The sequence below is a fragment of the Neodiprion lecontei genome, chromosome 5 (assembly GCF_021901455.1).
Source record: "Neodiprion lecontei isolate iyNeoLeco1 chromosome 5, iyNeoLeco1.1, whole genome shotgun sequence".
Lineage (NCBI taxonomy): Eukaryota > Metazoa > Arthropoda > Insecta > Hymenoptera > Diprionidae > Neodiprion > Neodiprion lecontei.
In genome coordinates this window covers 3841981-3856378 of record NC_060264.1, presented here as the reverse complement: position 1 = coordinate 3856378, position 14398 = coordinate 3841981, and the positions used below count along the sequence as shown (strand labels likewise).

The window sequence follows — 14398 nt, the reverse complement described above, 5'->3', positions numbered from 1 at the left end:
CAATCAATTTCTCTCGCAAAATTACGTCGGAATAGTGCATGAAAGAATTTATTCCAGCACTTTTTAAAATCGCAAAAATTTTCGCCAAAAATACAAAGGGGTTAGCCTTGCTTTTTTTTTGGCCGAAAAATTTTTGGTCTCAGATTTGATTCAAACGACCGTTTTCTGATCGACCGGACACCCAGGAACTCAGAAAACGCAGCGAAAACAGCGTGGGATCAACAGGAGAGAAGTTACGAAGGAAAAAGCACCTGCTGAAAAATGCCGAAAACACAGGTTTTCGTTTTTCGGCTGTAACTTCTGATGCGTCGATCGCAGCGTATTGGGACTGCGCCCAATCGATTTCTCTCGCAAAATTACGCCGGAATAGTGCATGAAAGAATTTATTCCAGCACTTTTTAAAATCGCAAAAATTTTCGCCAAAAATACAAAGGGGTTAGCCTTGCTTTTTTTTTGGCCGAAAAATTTTTGGTCTCAGATTTGATTCAAACGACCGTTTTCTGATCAACCGGACACCCAGGAACTCAGAAAACGCAGCGAAAACAGCGTGGGATCAACAGGAGCGAAGTTACGAAGGAAAAAGCACCTGCTGAAAAATGCCGAAAACACAGGTTTTCGTTTTTCGGCTGTAACTTTTGATGCGTCGATCGCAGCGTATTGGGACTGCGCCCAATCGATTCCTCTCGCAAAATTACGTCGGAATAGTGCATGAAAGAATTTATACTAGCACTTTTTGAAATCGCGAAAATTTTCGCCAAAAATACAAAGGGGTTAACCTTCCTTTCTTCTGACCAAAAAATCTTTCGTCTCAGAAGTGATTTGTATGACCCTTTCCCGACCAATTGGAACCCCAGGAACCCGGAAAACGCAGCGAAAAGAGCGTGGGACCAACAGGAGAGAAATTACAAAGGAAAAAGCACCTGCTGAAAAATGTGGAAAACTCAGGTTTTTGTTTTTCGGCTGTAACTTTTGATGCGTTGATCGCAGCGTATTGGGACTGCGCCCAATCGATTTCTCTCGCAAAATTACGTCGGAATAGTGCATGAAAGAATTTATTCTAGCACTTTTTAAAACCGCGAAAATTTTCGCCAAAAATACAAAGGGGTTAGCCTTGCTTTTTTTTGGCCGAAAAACTTTTGGTCTCAGATTTGATTCAAACGACCGTTTCTGATCAATCGGACACCCAGGAACTCAGAAAACGCAGCGAAAAGAGCGTAGGACCAACAGGAGAGAAATGGCGACCGAAAAAGCACCTGCTAAAAAATGTCGAAAACACAGGTTTTCGTTTTTCGGCTGTAACTTTTGATGCGTCGATCGCAGCGTATTGGGACTGCGCCCAATCAATTTCTCTCGCAAAATTACGTCGGAATAGTGCATGAAAGAATTTATTCCAGCACTTTTTAAAATCGCAAAAATTTTCGCCAAAAATACAAAGGGGTTAGCCTTGCTTTTTTTTTGGCCGAAAAATTTTTGGTCTCAGATTTGATTCAAACGACCGTTTTCTGATCGACCGGACACCCAGGAACTCAGAAAACGCAGCGAAAACAGCGTGGGATCAACAGGAGAGAAGTTACGAAGGAAAAAGCACCTGCTGAAAAATGCCGAAAACACAGGTTTTCGTTTTTCAGCTGTAACTTTTGATGCGTTGATCGCAGCGTATTGGGACTGCGCCAAATCGATTTCTCTCGCAAAATTACGTCGGAATAGCGCATGAAAGACTTTATTCCAGCACTTTTCAAAATCGCGAAAATTTTTGCCAAAAATGCAAAGGGGTTAGCCTTGCTTTTTTTTAGGCCGAAAAATTTGTGGTCTCAGATTTGATTCAAACGACCGTTTTCTGTTCAACCGGACACCCAGGAACTCAGAAAACGCAGCGAAAACAGCGTGGGATCAACAGGAGCGAAGTTACGAAGGAAAAAGCACCTGCTGAAAAATGCCGAAAACACAGGTTTTCGTTTTTCGGCTGTAACTTTTGATGCGTCGATCGCAGCGTATTGGGACTGCGCCCAATCAATTTCTCTCGCAAAATTACGTCGGAATAGTGCATGAAAGAATTTATTCCAGCACTTTTTAAAATCGCAAAAATTTTCGCCAAAAATACAAAGGGGTTAGCCTTGCTTTTTTTTTGGCCGAAAAATTTTTGGTCTCAGATTTGATTCAAACGACCGTTTTCTGATCGACCGGACACCCAGGAACTCAGAAAACGCAGCGAAAACAGCGTGGGATCAACAGGAGAGAAGTTACGAAGGAAAAAGCACCTGCTGAAAAATGCCGAAAACACAGGTTTTCGTTTTTCAGCTGTAACTTTTGATGCGTTGATCGCAGCGTATTGGGACTGCGTCCAATCGATTTCTCTCGCAAAATTACGTCGGAATAGCGCATGAAAGACTTTATTCCAGCACTTTTCAAAATCGCGAAAATTTTTGCCAAAAATGCAAAGGGGTTAGCCTTGCTTTTTTTTGGCCGAAAAACTTTTGGTCTCAGATTTGATTCAAACGACCGTTTCTGATCAATCGGACACCCAGGAACTCAGAAAACGCAGCGAAAAGAGCGTAGGACCAACAGGAGAGAAATGGCGAGCGAAAAAGCACCTGCTGAAAAATGTCGAAAACACAGGTTTTCGTTTTTCGGCTGTAACTTTTGATGCGTTGATCGCAGCGTATTGGGACTGCGCCCAATCGATTTCTCTCGCAAAATTACGTCGGAATAGCGCATGAAAGAATTTATTCCAGCACTTTTCAAAATCGCGAAAATTTTCGCCAAAAATGCAAAGGGGTTAGCCTTGCTTTTTTTTTGGCCGAAAAATTTTTGGTCTCAGATTTGATTCAAACGACCGTTTTCTGATCAACCGGACACCCAGGAACTCAGAAAACGCAGCGAAAACAGCGTGGGATCAACAGGAGCGAAGTTACGAAGGAAAAAGCACCTGCTGAAAAATGCCGAAAACACAGGTTTTCGTTTTTCGGCTGTAACTTTTGATGCGTCGATCGCAGCGTATTGGGACTGCGCCCAATCAATTTCTCTCGCAAAATTACGTCGGAATAGTGCATGAAAGAATTTATTCCAGCACTTTTTAAAATCGCAAAAATTTTCGCCAAAAATACAAAGGGGTTAGCCTTGCTTTTTTTTTGGCCGAAAAATTTTTGGTCTCAGATATGATTCAAACGACCGTTTTCTGATCGACCGGACACCCAGGAACTCAGAAAACGCAGCGAAAACAGCGTGAGATCAACAGGAGAGAAGTTACGAAGGAAAAAGCACCTGCTGAAAAATGCCGAAAACACAGGTTTTCGTTTTTCAGCTGTAACTTTTGATGCGTTGATCGCAGCGTATTGGGACTGCGCCCAATCGATTTCTCTCGCAAAATTACGTCGGAATAGCGCATGAAAGACTTTATTCCAGCACTTTTCAAAATCGCGAAAATTTTTGCCAAAAATGCAAAGGGGTTAGCCTTGCTTTTTTTTAGGCCGAAAAATTTGTGGTCTCAGATTTGATTCAAACGACCGTTTTCTGTTCAACCGGACACCCAGGAACTCAGAAAACGCAGCGAAAACAGCGTGGGATCAACAGGAGCGAAGTTACGAAGGAAAAAGCACCTGCTGAAAAATGCCGAAAACACAGGTTTTCGTTTTTCGGCTGTAACTTTTGATGCGTTGATCGCAGCGGATTGGGATTGCGCCCAATCGATTTCTCTCGCAAAATTACGTCGGAATAGTGCATGAAAGAATTTATTCTAGCACTTTTTAAAATCGCGAAAATTTTCGCCAAAAATGCAAAGGGGTTAGCCTTGCTTTTTTTTTGGCCGAAAAATTTTTGGTCCTAGATTTGATTCGAACGACCGTTTTCTGACCAATCGGACACCCAGGAACTCAGAAAACGCAGCGAAAAGAGCGCAGGACCAACAGGAGAGAAATGACGAGCGAAAAAGCACCTGCTGAAAAATGCCGAAAACACAGGTTTTCGTTTTTCGGCTGTAACTTTTGATGCGTTGATCGCAGCGGATTGGGGCTGCGCCCAATCGATTTCTCTCGCAAAATTACGTCGGAATAGTGCATGAAAGAATTTATACTAGCACTTTTTGAAATCGCGAAAATTTTCGCCAAAAATACAAAGGGGTTAACCTTCCTTTCTTCTGACCAAAAAATCTTTCGTCTCAGAAGTGATTTGTATGACCCTTTCCCGACCAATTGGAACCCCAGGAACCCGGAAAACGCAGCGAAAAGAGCGTGGGACCAACAGGAGAGAAATTACAAAGGAAAAAGCACCTGCTGAAAAATGTGGAAAACTCAGGTTTTTGTTTTTTGGCTGTAACTTTTGATGCGTTGATCGCAGCGTATTGGGACTGCGCCCAATCGATTTCTCTCGCAAAATTACGTCGGAATAGCGCATGAAAGACTTTATTCCAGCACTTTTCAAAATCGCGAAAATTTTTGCCAAAAATGCAAAGGGGTTAGCCTTGCTTTTTTTTTGGTCGAAAAATTTTTGGTCTCAGATTTGATTCAAACGACCGTGTTCTGATCAACCGGACACCCAGGAACTCAGAAAACGCAGCGAAAACAGCGTGGGATCAACAGGAGCGAAGTTACGAAGGAAAAAGCACCTGCTGAAAAATGCCGAAAACACAGGTTTTCGTTTTTCGGCTGTAACTTTTGATGCGTCGATCGCAGCGTATTGGGACTGCGCCCAATCGATTTCTCTCGCAAAATTACGTCGGAATAGCGCATGAAAGACTTTATTCCAGCACTTTTCAAAATCGCGAAAATTTTTGCCAAAAATGCAAAGGGGTTAGCCTTGCTTTTTTTTTGGCCGAAAAATTTTTGGTCTCAGATATGATTCAAACGACCGTTTTCTGATCGACCGGACACCCAGGAACTCAGAAAACGCAGCGAAAACAGCGTGAGATCAACAGGAGAGAAGTTACGAAGGAAAAAGCACCTGCTGAAAAATGCCGAAAACACAGGTTTTCGTTTTTCAGCTGTAACTTTTGATGCGTTGATCGCAGCGTATTGGGACTGCGCCCAATCGATTTCTCTCGCAAAATTACGTCGGAATAGCGCATGAAAGACTTTATTCCAGCACTTTTCAAAATCGCGAAAATTTTTGCCAAAAATGCAAAGGGGTTAGCCTTGCTTTTTTTTAGGCCGAAAAATTTGTGGTCTCAGATTTGATTCAAACGACCGTTTTCTGTTCAACCGGACACCCAGGAACTCAGAAAACGCAGCGAAAACAGCGTGGGATCAACAGGAGCGAAGTTACGAAGGAAAAAGCACCTGCTGAAAAATGCCGAAAACACAGGTTTTCGTTTTTCGGCTGTAACTTTTGATGCGTTGATCGCAGCGGATTGGGATTGCGCCCAATCGATTTCTCTCGCAAAATTACGTCGGAATAGTGCATGAAAGAATTTATTCTAGCACTTTTTAAAATCGCGAAAATTTTCGCCAAAAATGCAAAGGGGTTAGCCTTGCTTTTTTTTTGGCCGAAAAATTTTTGGTCCTAGATTTGATTCGAACGACCGTTTTCTGACCAATCGGACACCCAGGAACTCAGAAAACGCAGCGAAAAGAGCGCAGGACCAACAGGAGAGAAATGACGAGCGAAAAAGCACCTGCTGAAAAATGCCGAAAACACAGGTTTTCGTTTTTCGGCTGTAACTTTTGATGCGTTGATCGCAGCGGATTGGGGCTGCGCCCAATCGATTTCTCTCGCAAAATTACGTCGGAATAGTGCATGAAAGAATTTATACTAGCACTTTTTGAAATCGCGAAAATTTTCGCCAAAAATACAAAGGGGTTAACCTTCCTTTCTTCTGACCAAAAAATCTTTCGTCTCAGAAGTGATTTGTATGACCCTTTCCCGACCAATTGGAACCCCAGGAACCCGGAAAACGCAGCGAAAAGAGCGTGGGACCAACAGGAGAGAAATTACAAAGGAAAAAGCACCTGCTGAAAAATGTGGAAAACTCAGGTTTTTGTTTTTTGGCTGTAACTTTTGATGCGTTGATCGCAGCGTATTGGGACTGCGCCCAATCGATTTCTCTCGCAAAATTACGTCGGAATAGCGCATGAAAGACTTTATTCCAGCACTTTTCAAAATCGCGAAAATTTTTGCCAAAAATGCAAAGGGGTTAGCCTTGCTTTTTTTTTGGTCGAAAAATTTTTGGTCTCAGATTTGATTCAAACGACCGTTTTCTGATCAACCGGACACCCAGGAACTCAGAAAACGCAGCGAAAACAGCGTGGGATCAACAGGAGCGAAGTTACGAAGGAAAAAGCACCTGCTGAAAAATGCCGAAAACACAGGTTTTCGTTTTTCGGCTGTAACTTTTGATGCGTCGATCGCAGCGTATTGGGACTGCGCCCAATCGATTTCTCTCGCAAAATTACGTCGGAATAGCGCATGAAAGACTTTATTCCAGCACTTTTCAAAATCGCGAAAATTTTTGCCAAAAATGCAAAGGGGTTAGCCTTGCTTTTTTTTTGGTCGAAAAATTTTTGGTCCTAGATTTGATTCGAACGACCGTTTTCTGACCAATCGGTCACCCAGGAACTCAGAAAACGCAGCGAAAAGAGCGCAGGACCAACAGGAGAGAAATGACGAGCGAAAAAGCACCTGCTGAAAAATGCCGAAAACACAGGTTTTCGTTTTTCGGCTGTAACTTTTGATGCGTTGATCGCAGCGGATTGGGACTGCGCCCAATCGATTCCTCTCGCAAAATTACGTCGGAATAGTGCATGAAAGAATTTATACTAGCACTTTTTGAAATCGCGAAAATTTTCGCCAAAAATACAAAGGGGTTAACCTTCCTTTCTTCTGACCAAAAAATCTTTCGTCTCAGAAGTGATTTGTATGACCCTTTCCCGACCAATTGGAACCCCAGGAACCCGGAAAACGCAGCGAAAAGAGCGTGGGACCAACAGGAGAGAAATTACAAAGGAAAAAGCACCTGCTGAAAAATGTGGAAAACTCAGGTTTTTGTTTTTCGGCTGTAACTTTTGATGCGTTGATCGCAGCGTATTGGGACTGCGCCCAATCGATTTCTCTCGCAAAATTACGTCGGAATAGTGCATGAAAGAATTTATTCTAGCACTTTTTAAAACCGCGAAAATTTTCGCCAAAAATACAAAGGGGTTAGCCTTGCTTTTTTTTGGCCGAAAAACTTTTGGTCTCAGATTTGATTCAAACGACCGTTTCTGATCAATCGGACACCCAGGAACTCAGAAAACGCAGCGAAAAGAGCGCAGGACCAACAGGAGAGAAATGACGAGCGAAAAAGCACCTGCTGAAAAATGCCGAAAACACGGGTTTTCGTTTTTCGGCTGTAACTTTTGGTGCGTCGATCGCAGCGTATTGGGACTGCGCCCAATCGATTTCTCTCGCAAAATTACGTCGGAATAGTGCATGGAAGAATTTATTCCAGCACTTTTCAAAATCGCGAAAATTTTCGCCAAAAATGCAAAGGGGTTAGCCTTGCTTTTTTTTTGGCCGAAAAATTTTTGGTCCTAGATTTGATTCAAACGACCGTTTTCTGATCGACCGGACACCCAGGAACTCAGAAAACGCAGCGAAAACAGCGTGGGATCAACAGGAGAGAAGTTACGAAGGAAAAAGCACCTGCTGAAAAATGCCGAAAACACAGGTTTTCGTTTTTCAGCTGTAACTTTTGATGCGTTGATCGCAGCGTATTGGGACTGCGCCCAATCGATTTCTCTCGCAAAATTACGTCGGAATAGCGCATGAAAGACTTTATTCCAGCACTTTTCAAAATCGCGAAAATTTTTGCCAAAAATGCAAAGGGGTTAGCCTTGCTTTTTTTTAGGCCGAAAAATTTGTGGTCTCAGATTTGATTCAAACGACCGTTTTCTGATCAACCGGACACCCAGGAACTCAGAAAACGCAGCGAAAACAGCGTGGGATCAACAGGAGCGAAGTTACGAAGGAAAAAGCACCTGCTGAAAAATGCCGAAAACACAGGTTTTCGTTTTTCGGCTGTAACTTTTGATGCGTTGATCGCAGCGGATTGGGATTGCGCCCAATCGATTTCTCTCGCAAAATTACGTCGGAATAGTGCATGAAAGAATTTATTCTAGCACTTTTTAAAATCGCGAAAATTTTCGCCAAAAATGCAAAGGGGTTAGCCTTGCTTTTTTTTTGGCCGAAAAATTTTTGGTCCTAGATTTGATCCGAACGACCGTTTTCTGACCAATCGGACACCCAGGAACTCAGAAAACGCAGCGAAAAGAGCGCAGGACCAACAGGAGAGAAATGACGAGCGAAAAAGCACCTGCTGAAAAATGCCGAAAACACAGGTTTTCGTTTTTCGGCTGTAACTTTTGATGCGTTGATCGCAGCGGATTGGGACTGCGCCCAATCGATTTCTCTCGCAAAATTACGTCGGAATAGTGCATGAAAGAATTTATACTAGCACTTTTTGAAATCGCGAAAATTTTCGCCAAAAATACAAAGGGGTTAACCTTCCTTTCTTCTGACCAAAAAATCTTTCGTCTCAGAAGTGATTTGTATGACCCTTTCCCGACCAATTGGAACCCCAGGAACCCGGAAAACGCAGCGAAAAGAGCGTGGGACCAACAGGAGAGAAATTACAAAGGAAAAAGCACCTGCTGAAAAATGTGGAAAACTCAGGTTTTTGTTTTTTGGCTGTAACTTTTGATGCGTTGATCGCAGCGTATTGGGACTGCGCCCAATCGATTTCTCTCGCAAAATTACGTCGGAATAGTGCATGAAAGAATTTATTCTAGCACTTTTTAAAATCGCGAAAATTTTTGCCAAAAATGCAAAGGGGTTAGCCTTGCTTTTTTTTGGCCGAAAAACTTTCGGACTCAGATTTGATTCAAACGACCGTTTCTGATCAATCGGACACCCAGGAACTCAGAAAACGCAGCGAAAACAGCGCGGGATCAACAGGAGAGAAGTTACAAAGGAAAAAGCACCTGCAGAAAATTGCCGAAAACACAGGTTTTCGTTTTTCGGCTGTAACTTTTGATGCGTTGATCGCAGCGGATTGGGACTGCGCCCAATCGATTTCTCCCGCAAAATTACGTCGGAATAGTGCATGAAAGAATTTATACTAGCACTTTTTGAAATCGCGAAAATTTTCGCCAAAAATACAAAGGGGTTAACCTTCCTTTCTTCTGACCAAAAAATCTTTCGTCTCAGAAGTGATTTGTATGACCCTTTCCCGACCAATTGGAACCCCAGGAACCCGGAAAACGCAGCGAAAAGAGCGTGGGACCAACAGGAGAGAAATTACAAAGGAAAAAGCACCTGCTGAAAAATGTGGAAAACTCAGGTTTTTGTTTTTTGGCTGTAACTTTTGATGCGTTGATCGCAGCGTATTGGGACTGCGCCCAATCGATTTCTCTCGCAAAATTACGTCGGAATAGTGCATGAAAGAATTTATTCTAGCACTTTTTAAAATCGCGAAAATTTTCGCCAAAAATACAAAGGGGATAGTCTTGCTTTTTTTTTGGCCGAAAAATTTTTGGTCCTAGATTTGATTCAAACGACCGTTTTCTGATCGACCGGACACCCAGGAACTCAGAAAACGCAGCGAAAACAACGTGGGATCAACAGGAGCGAAGTTACAAAGGAAAAAGCACCTGCAGAAAATTGCCGAAAACACAGGTTTTCGTTTTTCGGCTGTAACTTTTGATGCGTTGATCGCAGCGGATTGGGATTGCGCCCAATCGATTTCTCTCGCAAAATCACGTCGGAATAGTGCATGAAAGAATTCATTCTAGCACTTTTTAAAATCGCGAAAATTTTCGCCAAAAATACAAAGGGGTTAGCCTAGCTTTTTTTTTGGCCGAAAAATTTTTGGTCCTAGATTTGATTCAAACGACCGTTTTCTGATCAATCGGACACCCAGGAACTCAGAAAACGCAGCGAAAACAGCGTGGGATCAACAGGAGAGAAGTTACGAAGGAAAAAGCACCTGCTGAAAAATGCCGAAAACACAGGTTGTCGTTTTTCAGCTGTAACTTTTGATGCGTTGATCGCAGCGTATTGGGACTGCGCCCAATCGATTTCTCTCGCAAAATTACGTCGGAATAGTGCATGAAAGAATTTATTCCAGCACTTTTCAAAATCGCGAAAATTTTTGCCAAAAATGCAAAGGGGTTAGCCTCGCTTTTTTTTTGGCCGAAAAATTTTTGGTCTCAGATTTGATTCAAACGACCGTTTTCTGATCAATCGGACACCCAGGAACTCAGAAAACGCAGCGAAAACAGCGTAGGACCAACAGGAGAGAAATGATGAGCGAAAAAGCACCCGCTGAAAAATGTCGAAAACACAGTTTTTCGTTTTTCGGCTGTAACTTTTGATGCGTTGATCGCAGCGTATTGGGACTGCGCCCAATCAATTTTTCTCGCAAAATTACGTCGGAATAGTGCATGAAAGAATTTATTCCAGCACTTTTCAAAATCGCGAAAATTTTCGCCAAAAATGCAAAGGGGTTAGCCTTGCTTTTTTTTTGGCCGAAAAATTTTTGGTCCTAGATTTGATTCGAACGACCGTTTTCTGACCAATCGGACACCCAGGAACTCAGAAAACGCAGCGAAAAGAGCGCACGGACGAACAGGAGAGAAATGACGAGCGAAAAAGCACCTGCTGAAAAATGCCGAAAACACAGGTTTTCGTTTTTCGGCTGTAACTTTTGATGCGTTGATCGCAGCGGATTGGGACTGCGCCCAATCGATTTCTCTCGCAAAATTACGTCGGAATAGTGCATGAAAGTATTTATTCTAGCACTTTTTAAAATCGCGAAAATTTTCGCCAAAAATACAAAGGGTTAACCTTCCTTTCTTCTGACCAAAAAATCTTTCGTCTCAGAAGTGATTTGTATGACCCTTTCCCGACCAATCGGACACCCAGGAACTCAGAAAACGCAGCGAAAAGAGCGCAGGACCAACAGGAGAGAAATGACGAGCGAAAAAGCACCTGCTGAAAAATGTCGAAAACACGGGTTTTTGTTTTTTGGCTGTAACTTTTGATGCGTTGATTGCAGCGTATTGGGACTGCGCCGGATCGATTTCTCGCGCGAAATTACGTCGGAATAGTGCAGCAAGAATGGATTTCAGCATAATTTGAAATCGAATACATTCTTGCTGAAAAACTTCAAAACTTTTGCTCTCTGCAAAAACGCCATCTTACGTCGTTGCTATCCTCGAAGGAAAAAATTTACTCAAGTAGAATTAATTTAATAGACCTTCATGTGACCAATCGGTCCACGAGGAAGCTAGCTGAATCAAGATTTAACATCCGAACAGATACCGAGAAATAACTTGGTTCTACAAAAATTTGGTATAGACTATAATCACCTGAAGCAATCAAGTAAAAACGACACCGTTTACATGGAATTTTTACATGTCATGTAATGGTGACATAGAATCTCATTCTATTATTATGTATCTACAATCTATGACTCTATTGCCAATGATAACGGATCTTTTTGATTCACAACTTTAACTTTATTCCATATAATGACATCCAATAAGCAATATGAGAAAATTTCAATGGTAGTACAAAAACCATGATAAAATGTGGAATTCACTGTACACATCGTCCATTCACAGTACAAATAATTGCACACACAAAGCTTCACTCTATACCATCAGTTCTGTTTTGTTCTTGGGCCACCGCTGACACTCCCGAGTCTGAGCATTGTTTGCAGAACTGCAGCTGCTCCAAGACTAGTCACCAACAAAGTCACATAAGACACGTAGTTCAAGTAAGACGTGTTTCCCACAGGGATCAGCCAAACCGTCTTCGTATGTTCCTACAAAAAAAAGGATCATTGGTAGACTCAGTAATAATTTAGTGCCAAGTTCATTAACTGGACACTCAAAATGCCTTGAAATAAAATAGGTGGCACCGAAGTTATCAACTTCACACTCATCATAATTATCTGTTCAAAAAGATTACCATTTTAAAAGGAATTTCTCTCCATTTTAGAGCCAAATCAACACAGGGTGAGCAGAGATCAATCTTAGAAACACGATAATGTTTCAACCTCTCTTTGCAGCCAAGGAGCAGCTTGGGGTGTGGAATATCGATTGCTATGTAACCTCCATACTCTTGAGAGAATTGGTAGCGTTGGTGAATCGGCAGGGATAAGACAGTCTGCCATGTTTTCGGTAAATTGCATATTGTCACGTTTTGAGGCTCGGCCATTTCGGCAAACAATTCTACATTTCTTCCACCAACTGAGCACGTGAGGGTCTGAAAAGAGGCGCGAAATGTAAATAATAAATCGTACTACGTGAAAATACATGATGTCAAGCATACACTACCTTTCCGACTCTCTGCAAATCCGCTACCTCGTCGACGTTCACATAAATTGCTGATGGCAGTAAAATGTGAAGCGCTACTGCGCAATCTTGCTGGTTCTCTAAGCCATCAACGCTCACTTTGTACTCAAAGGTTCTGGTGAAGTATAAATTCTATTTTACCCATCACCAAGTGACTATACTCGCGATCGAAAATATGGGGTGCAGATTGTAAGCAAGTTTCGTACTCATAGTTTGAAAAAGATATATTCGATGCATGTGGAACCGCAGTGTTGAATGCGGCGAATAGTTGACTAAGATCAATAGCCAGATGTATCGTATGTAATATGATTATACATATTCGGGGTGTGTTAAAAAGGTAACCTCTTCACCTGTGGAATCCTTCACCAATTATGTCAAAATCCAACGTAGCATTGATCGATGTACTGATTGCGAAGTTCTGAAGTATAAGGGCAGCGAATAAGAAACTTTTGAAATTATGATGCATGTTCTAGATTTTTCGAGCAAGCACTTTGGCAAGCAAACTTTGCTTTCAAGTTCCACACGTTCTAAATTTGTGGGGCCATGGGGGCGGCCATATTGAAAATTAGTGATACTTGCAGAGAGATACTTGTAATGTACGGTAAAGTTGACTATGGGCAGGGTGAAGCAATTGGAGCATTATCAATAAGTATTTCTGGTTGCCGTGTTCGGCACATTCAGGCGTAAATTTGAATCAAGTTAGAATATCACGAAAAGACAGGTTAGTTCATCTCACCTATGATTATCACACCTTGACGGTCGAAAATCGAGGTATAATGTTGTTTTTTCTAGAAATGAATGTTGCGATTCTCGTTATTTGGCAGCAACTGTCAGTAGGTGCACGAAATATACATACCGTGTGTATTTGCATTGTTGATAAGAGTATGTTTGTCATCGTACCACCGACAATTGTTTTTCCGTATTGCTCTGTCTCTCCTTGAAAAGTCGATGAAACTCCTTAAACCTCAAGATTAACATTTCGCTGATGATGTCTGAAATGTATATCCGAAATGCTTGGAGTGATGTCTAAAAATGACTAAAACTTCGTCGCTAAATACATCAGGCATCGCTGCTTATGATCAACGCTTTCACATCGCGCCACTGCTAAGTTGAATGGTCACAGCAATGTCCCTGATCGAGAAAATAGGCTACTTTACAATCATATTTTGGGGATGCCGATTTGTGCGCAAGATTATTCACATGTTGTACAAAACCTTTCTGTCTCCTGGTATGCCGATTGACTTATACTCGATGGGTAAATGGGGTGTAATAACTGGATGCTCTCACGGTCTGGGCAAGGCGTACGCCGAAGCGCTTGCCAAAATGGGTATAAACGTGGTCCTTGTAAACGCAACAGGGATTGATATGCTAAGAGTCATTGCGAGCGACATTGAATCCATTTACAACGTTAGGACCAAGGTAATTGAGCTGGATTTATCTCAAGGTCTTCAAGCCTACGAGTTGATAGAAAAAGAAACGTTTGGCATGGAAGTGGGTATCCTGATCAATAATCTTGGTAAGGGCTACCCACACCCTGAGTACTTCCTTGACTTACCACACAAGGAAAAAATCTACATGAATATAATCCAGTGCAATGTAGTCGTCGTTACAAACATGTGTCGTATTTTCCTGCCGCAAATGGTACTGCGAGGAAGAGGCGTCATAGTAAATGTTGCTGCATCAGTAGCGGTTATGCCGAGCCCAATGCTAACTGTTTTTGCAGCGTCGAAAGCCTACATTTTGAAATTCAGTAAAGACCTGAGTGCCGAATACGCGAAACATGGCATTATCATTCAATGTCTGCTACCCGGAAGCCTAACTAATACAACATCTAAATCATCGTCCAATGGATGGATCATACCAACGCCTGACAACTATGTCGCGAGTGCAATCAACACTATTGGCAAGGATGACAACACGACTGGCTTCTTCCCGCACACAGTCGTGGTCAACCTCGTTAGAATAGCTTACAAATTATCTGCTCCACTTGTTATCAAATTTACTACTTCCGCAATGGAAGGTAATCGTAGTAACGCTCTGCGAAGATACATTGAATAATATTGTAGAGCATA

At 42.2% G+C, this 14398-nt stretch overlaps 2 protein-coding genes across 2 annotated transcripts; one reads left to right on the top strand and one right to left on the bottom strand.

Moving 5' to 3' along the window:
- Positions 1-11464: 11464 nt before the first annotated feature.
- On the bottom strand, positions 11465-12818 carry LOC107220905 (phosphatidylinositol-glycan biosynthesis class X protein). Its single transcript, XM_015659681.2, has 4 exons — positions 12677-12818; positions 12309-12441; positions 11941-12237; positions 11465-11794 (listed from the first exon to the last, which is right to left on the bottom strand). The coding sequence occupies exons 1-4, from the start codon at positions 12790-12792 to the stop codon at positions 11630-11632; spliced, it is 711 nt and encodes a 236-aa protein (XP_015515167.2). The 5' UTR covers positions 12793-12818; the 3' UTR covers positions 11465-11629.
- Positions 12819-13451: 633 nt separating this feature from the next.
- On the top strand, positions 13452-14384 carry LOC107220904 (very-long-chain 3-oxoacyl-CoA reductase-like). The gene has a single exon (XM_046741045.1). The coding sequence runs from the start codon at positions 13452-13454 to the stop codon at positions 14382-14384; it is 933 nt and encodes a 310-aa protein (XP_046597001.1).
- The last annotated feature ends 14 nt before the right edge of the window (positions 14385-14398 follow it).

Excerpts from the sequence above, each read along its gene's own strand:
- LOC107220905 (XM_015659681.2), bottom strand. The coding sequence starts at position 12,792 with ATGCATCATAATTTCAAAAGTTTCTTATTCGCTGCCCTTATACTTCAG. Across the intron at positions 12,442-12,676 it reads ATTGGTGAAGGATTCCACAG|AACCTTTGAGTACAAAGTGA; the intron begins GTGAAGAGGTTA and ends ATACTTCACCAG. Across the intron at positions 12,238-12,308 it reads ATTTGCAGAGAGTCGGAAAG|ACCCTCACGTGCTCAGTTGG; the intron begins GTAGTGTATGCT and ends GCCTCTTTTCAG.
- LOC107220904 (XM_046741045.1), top strand. The coding sequence starts at position 13,452 with ATGTCCCTGATCGAGAAAATAGGCTACTTTACAATCATATTTTGGGGA.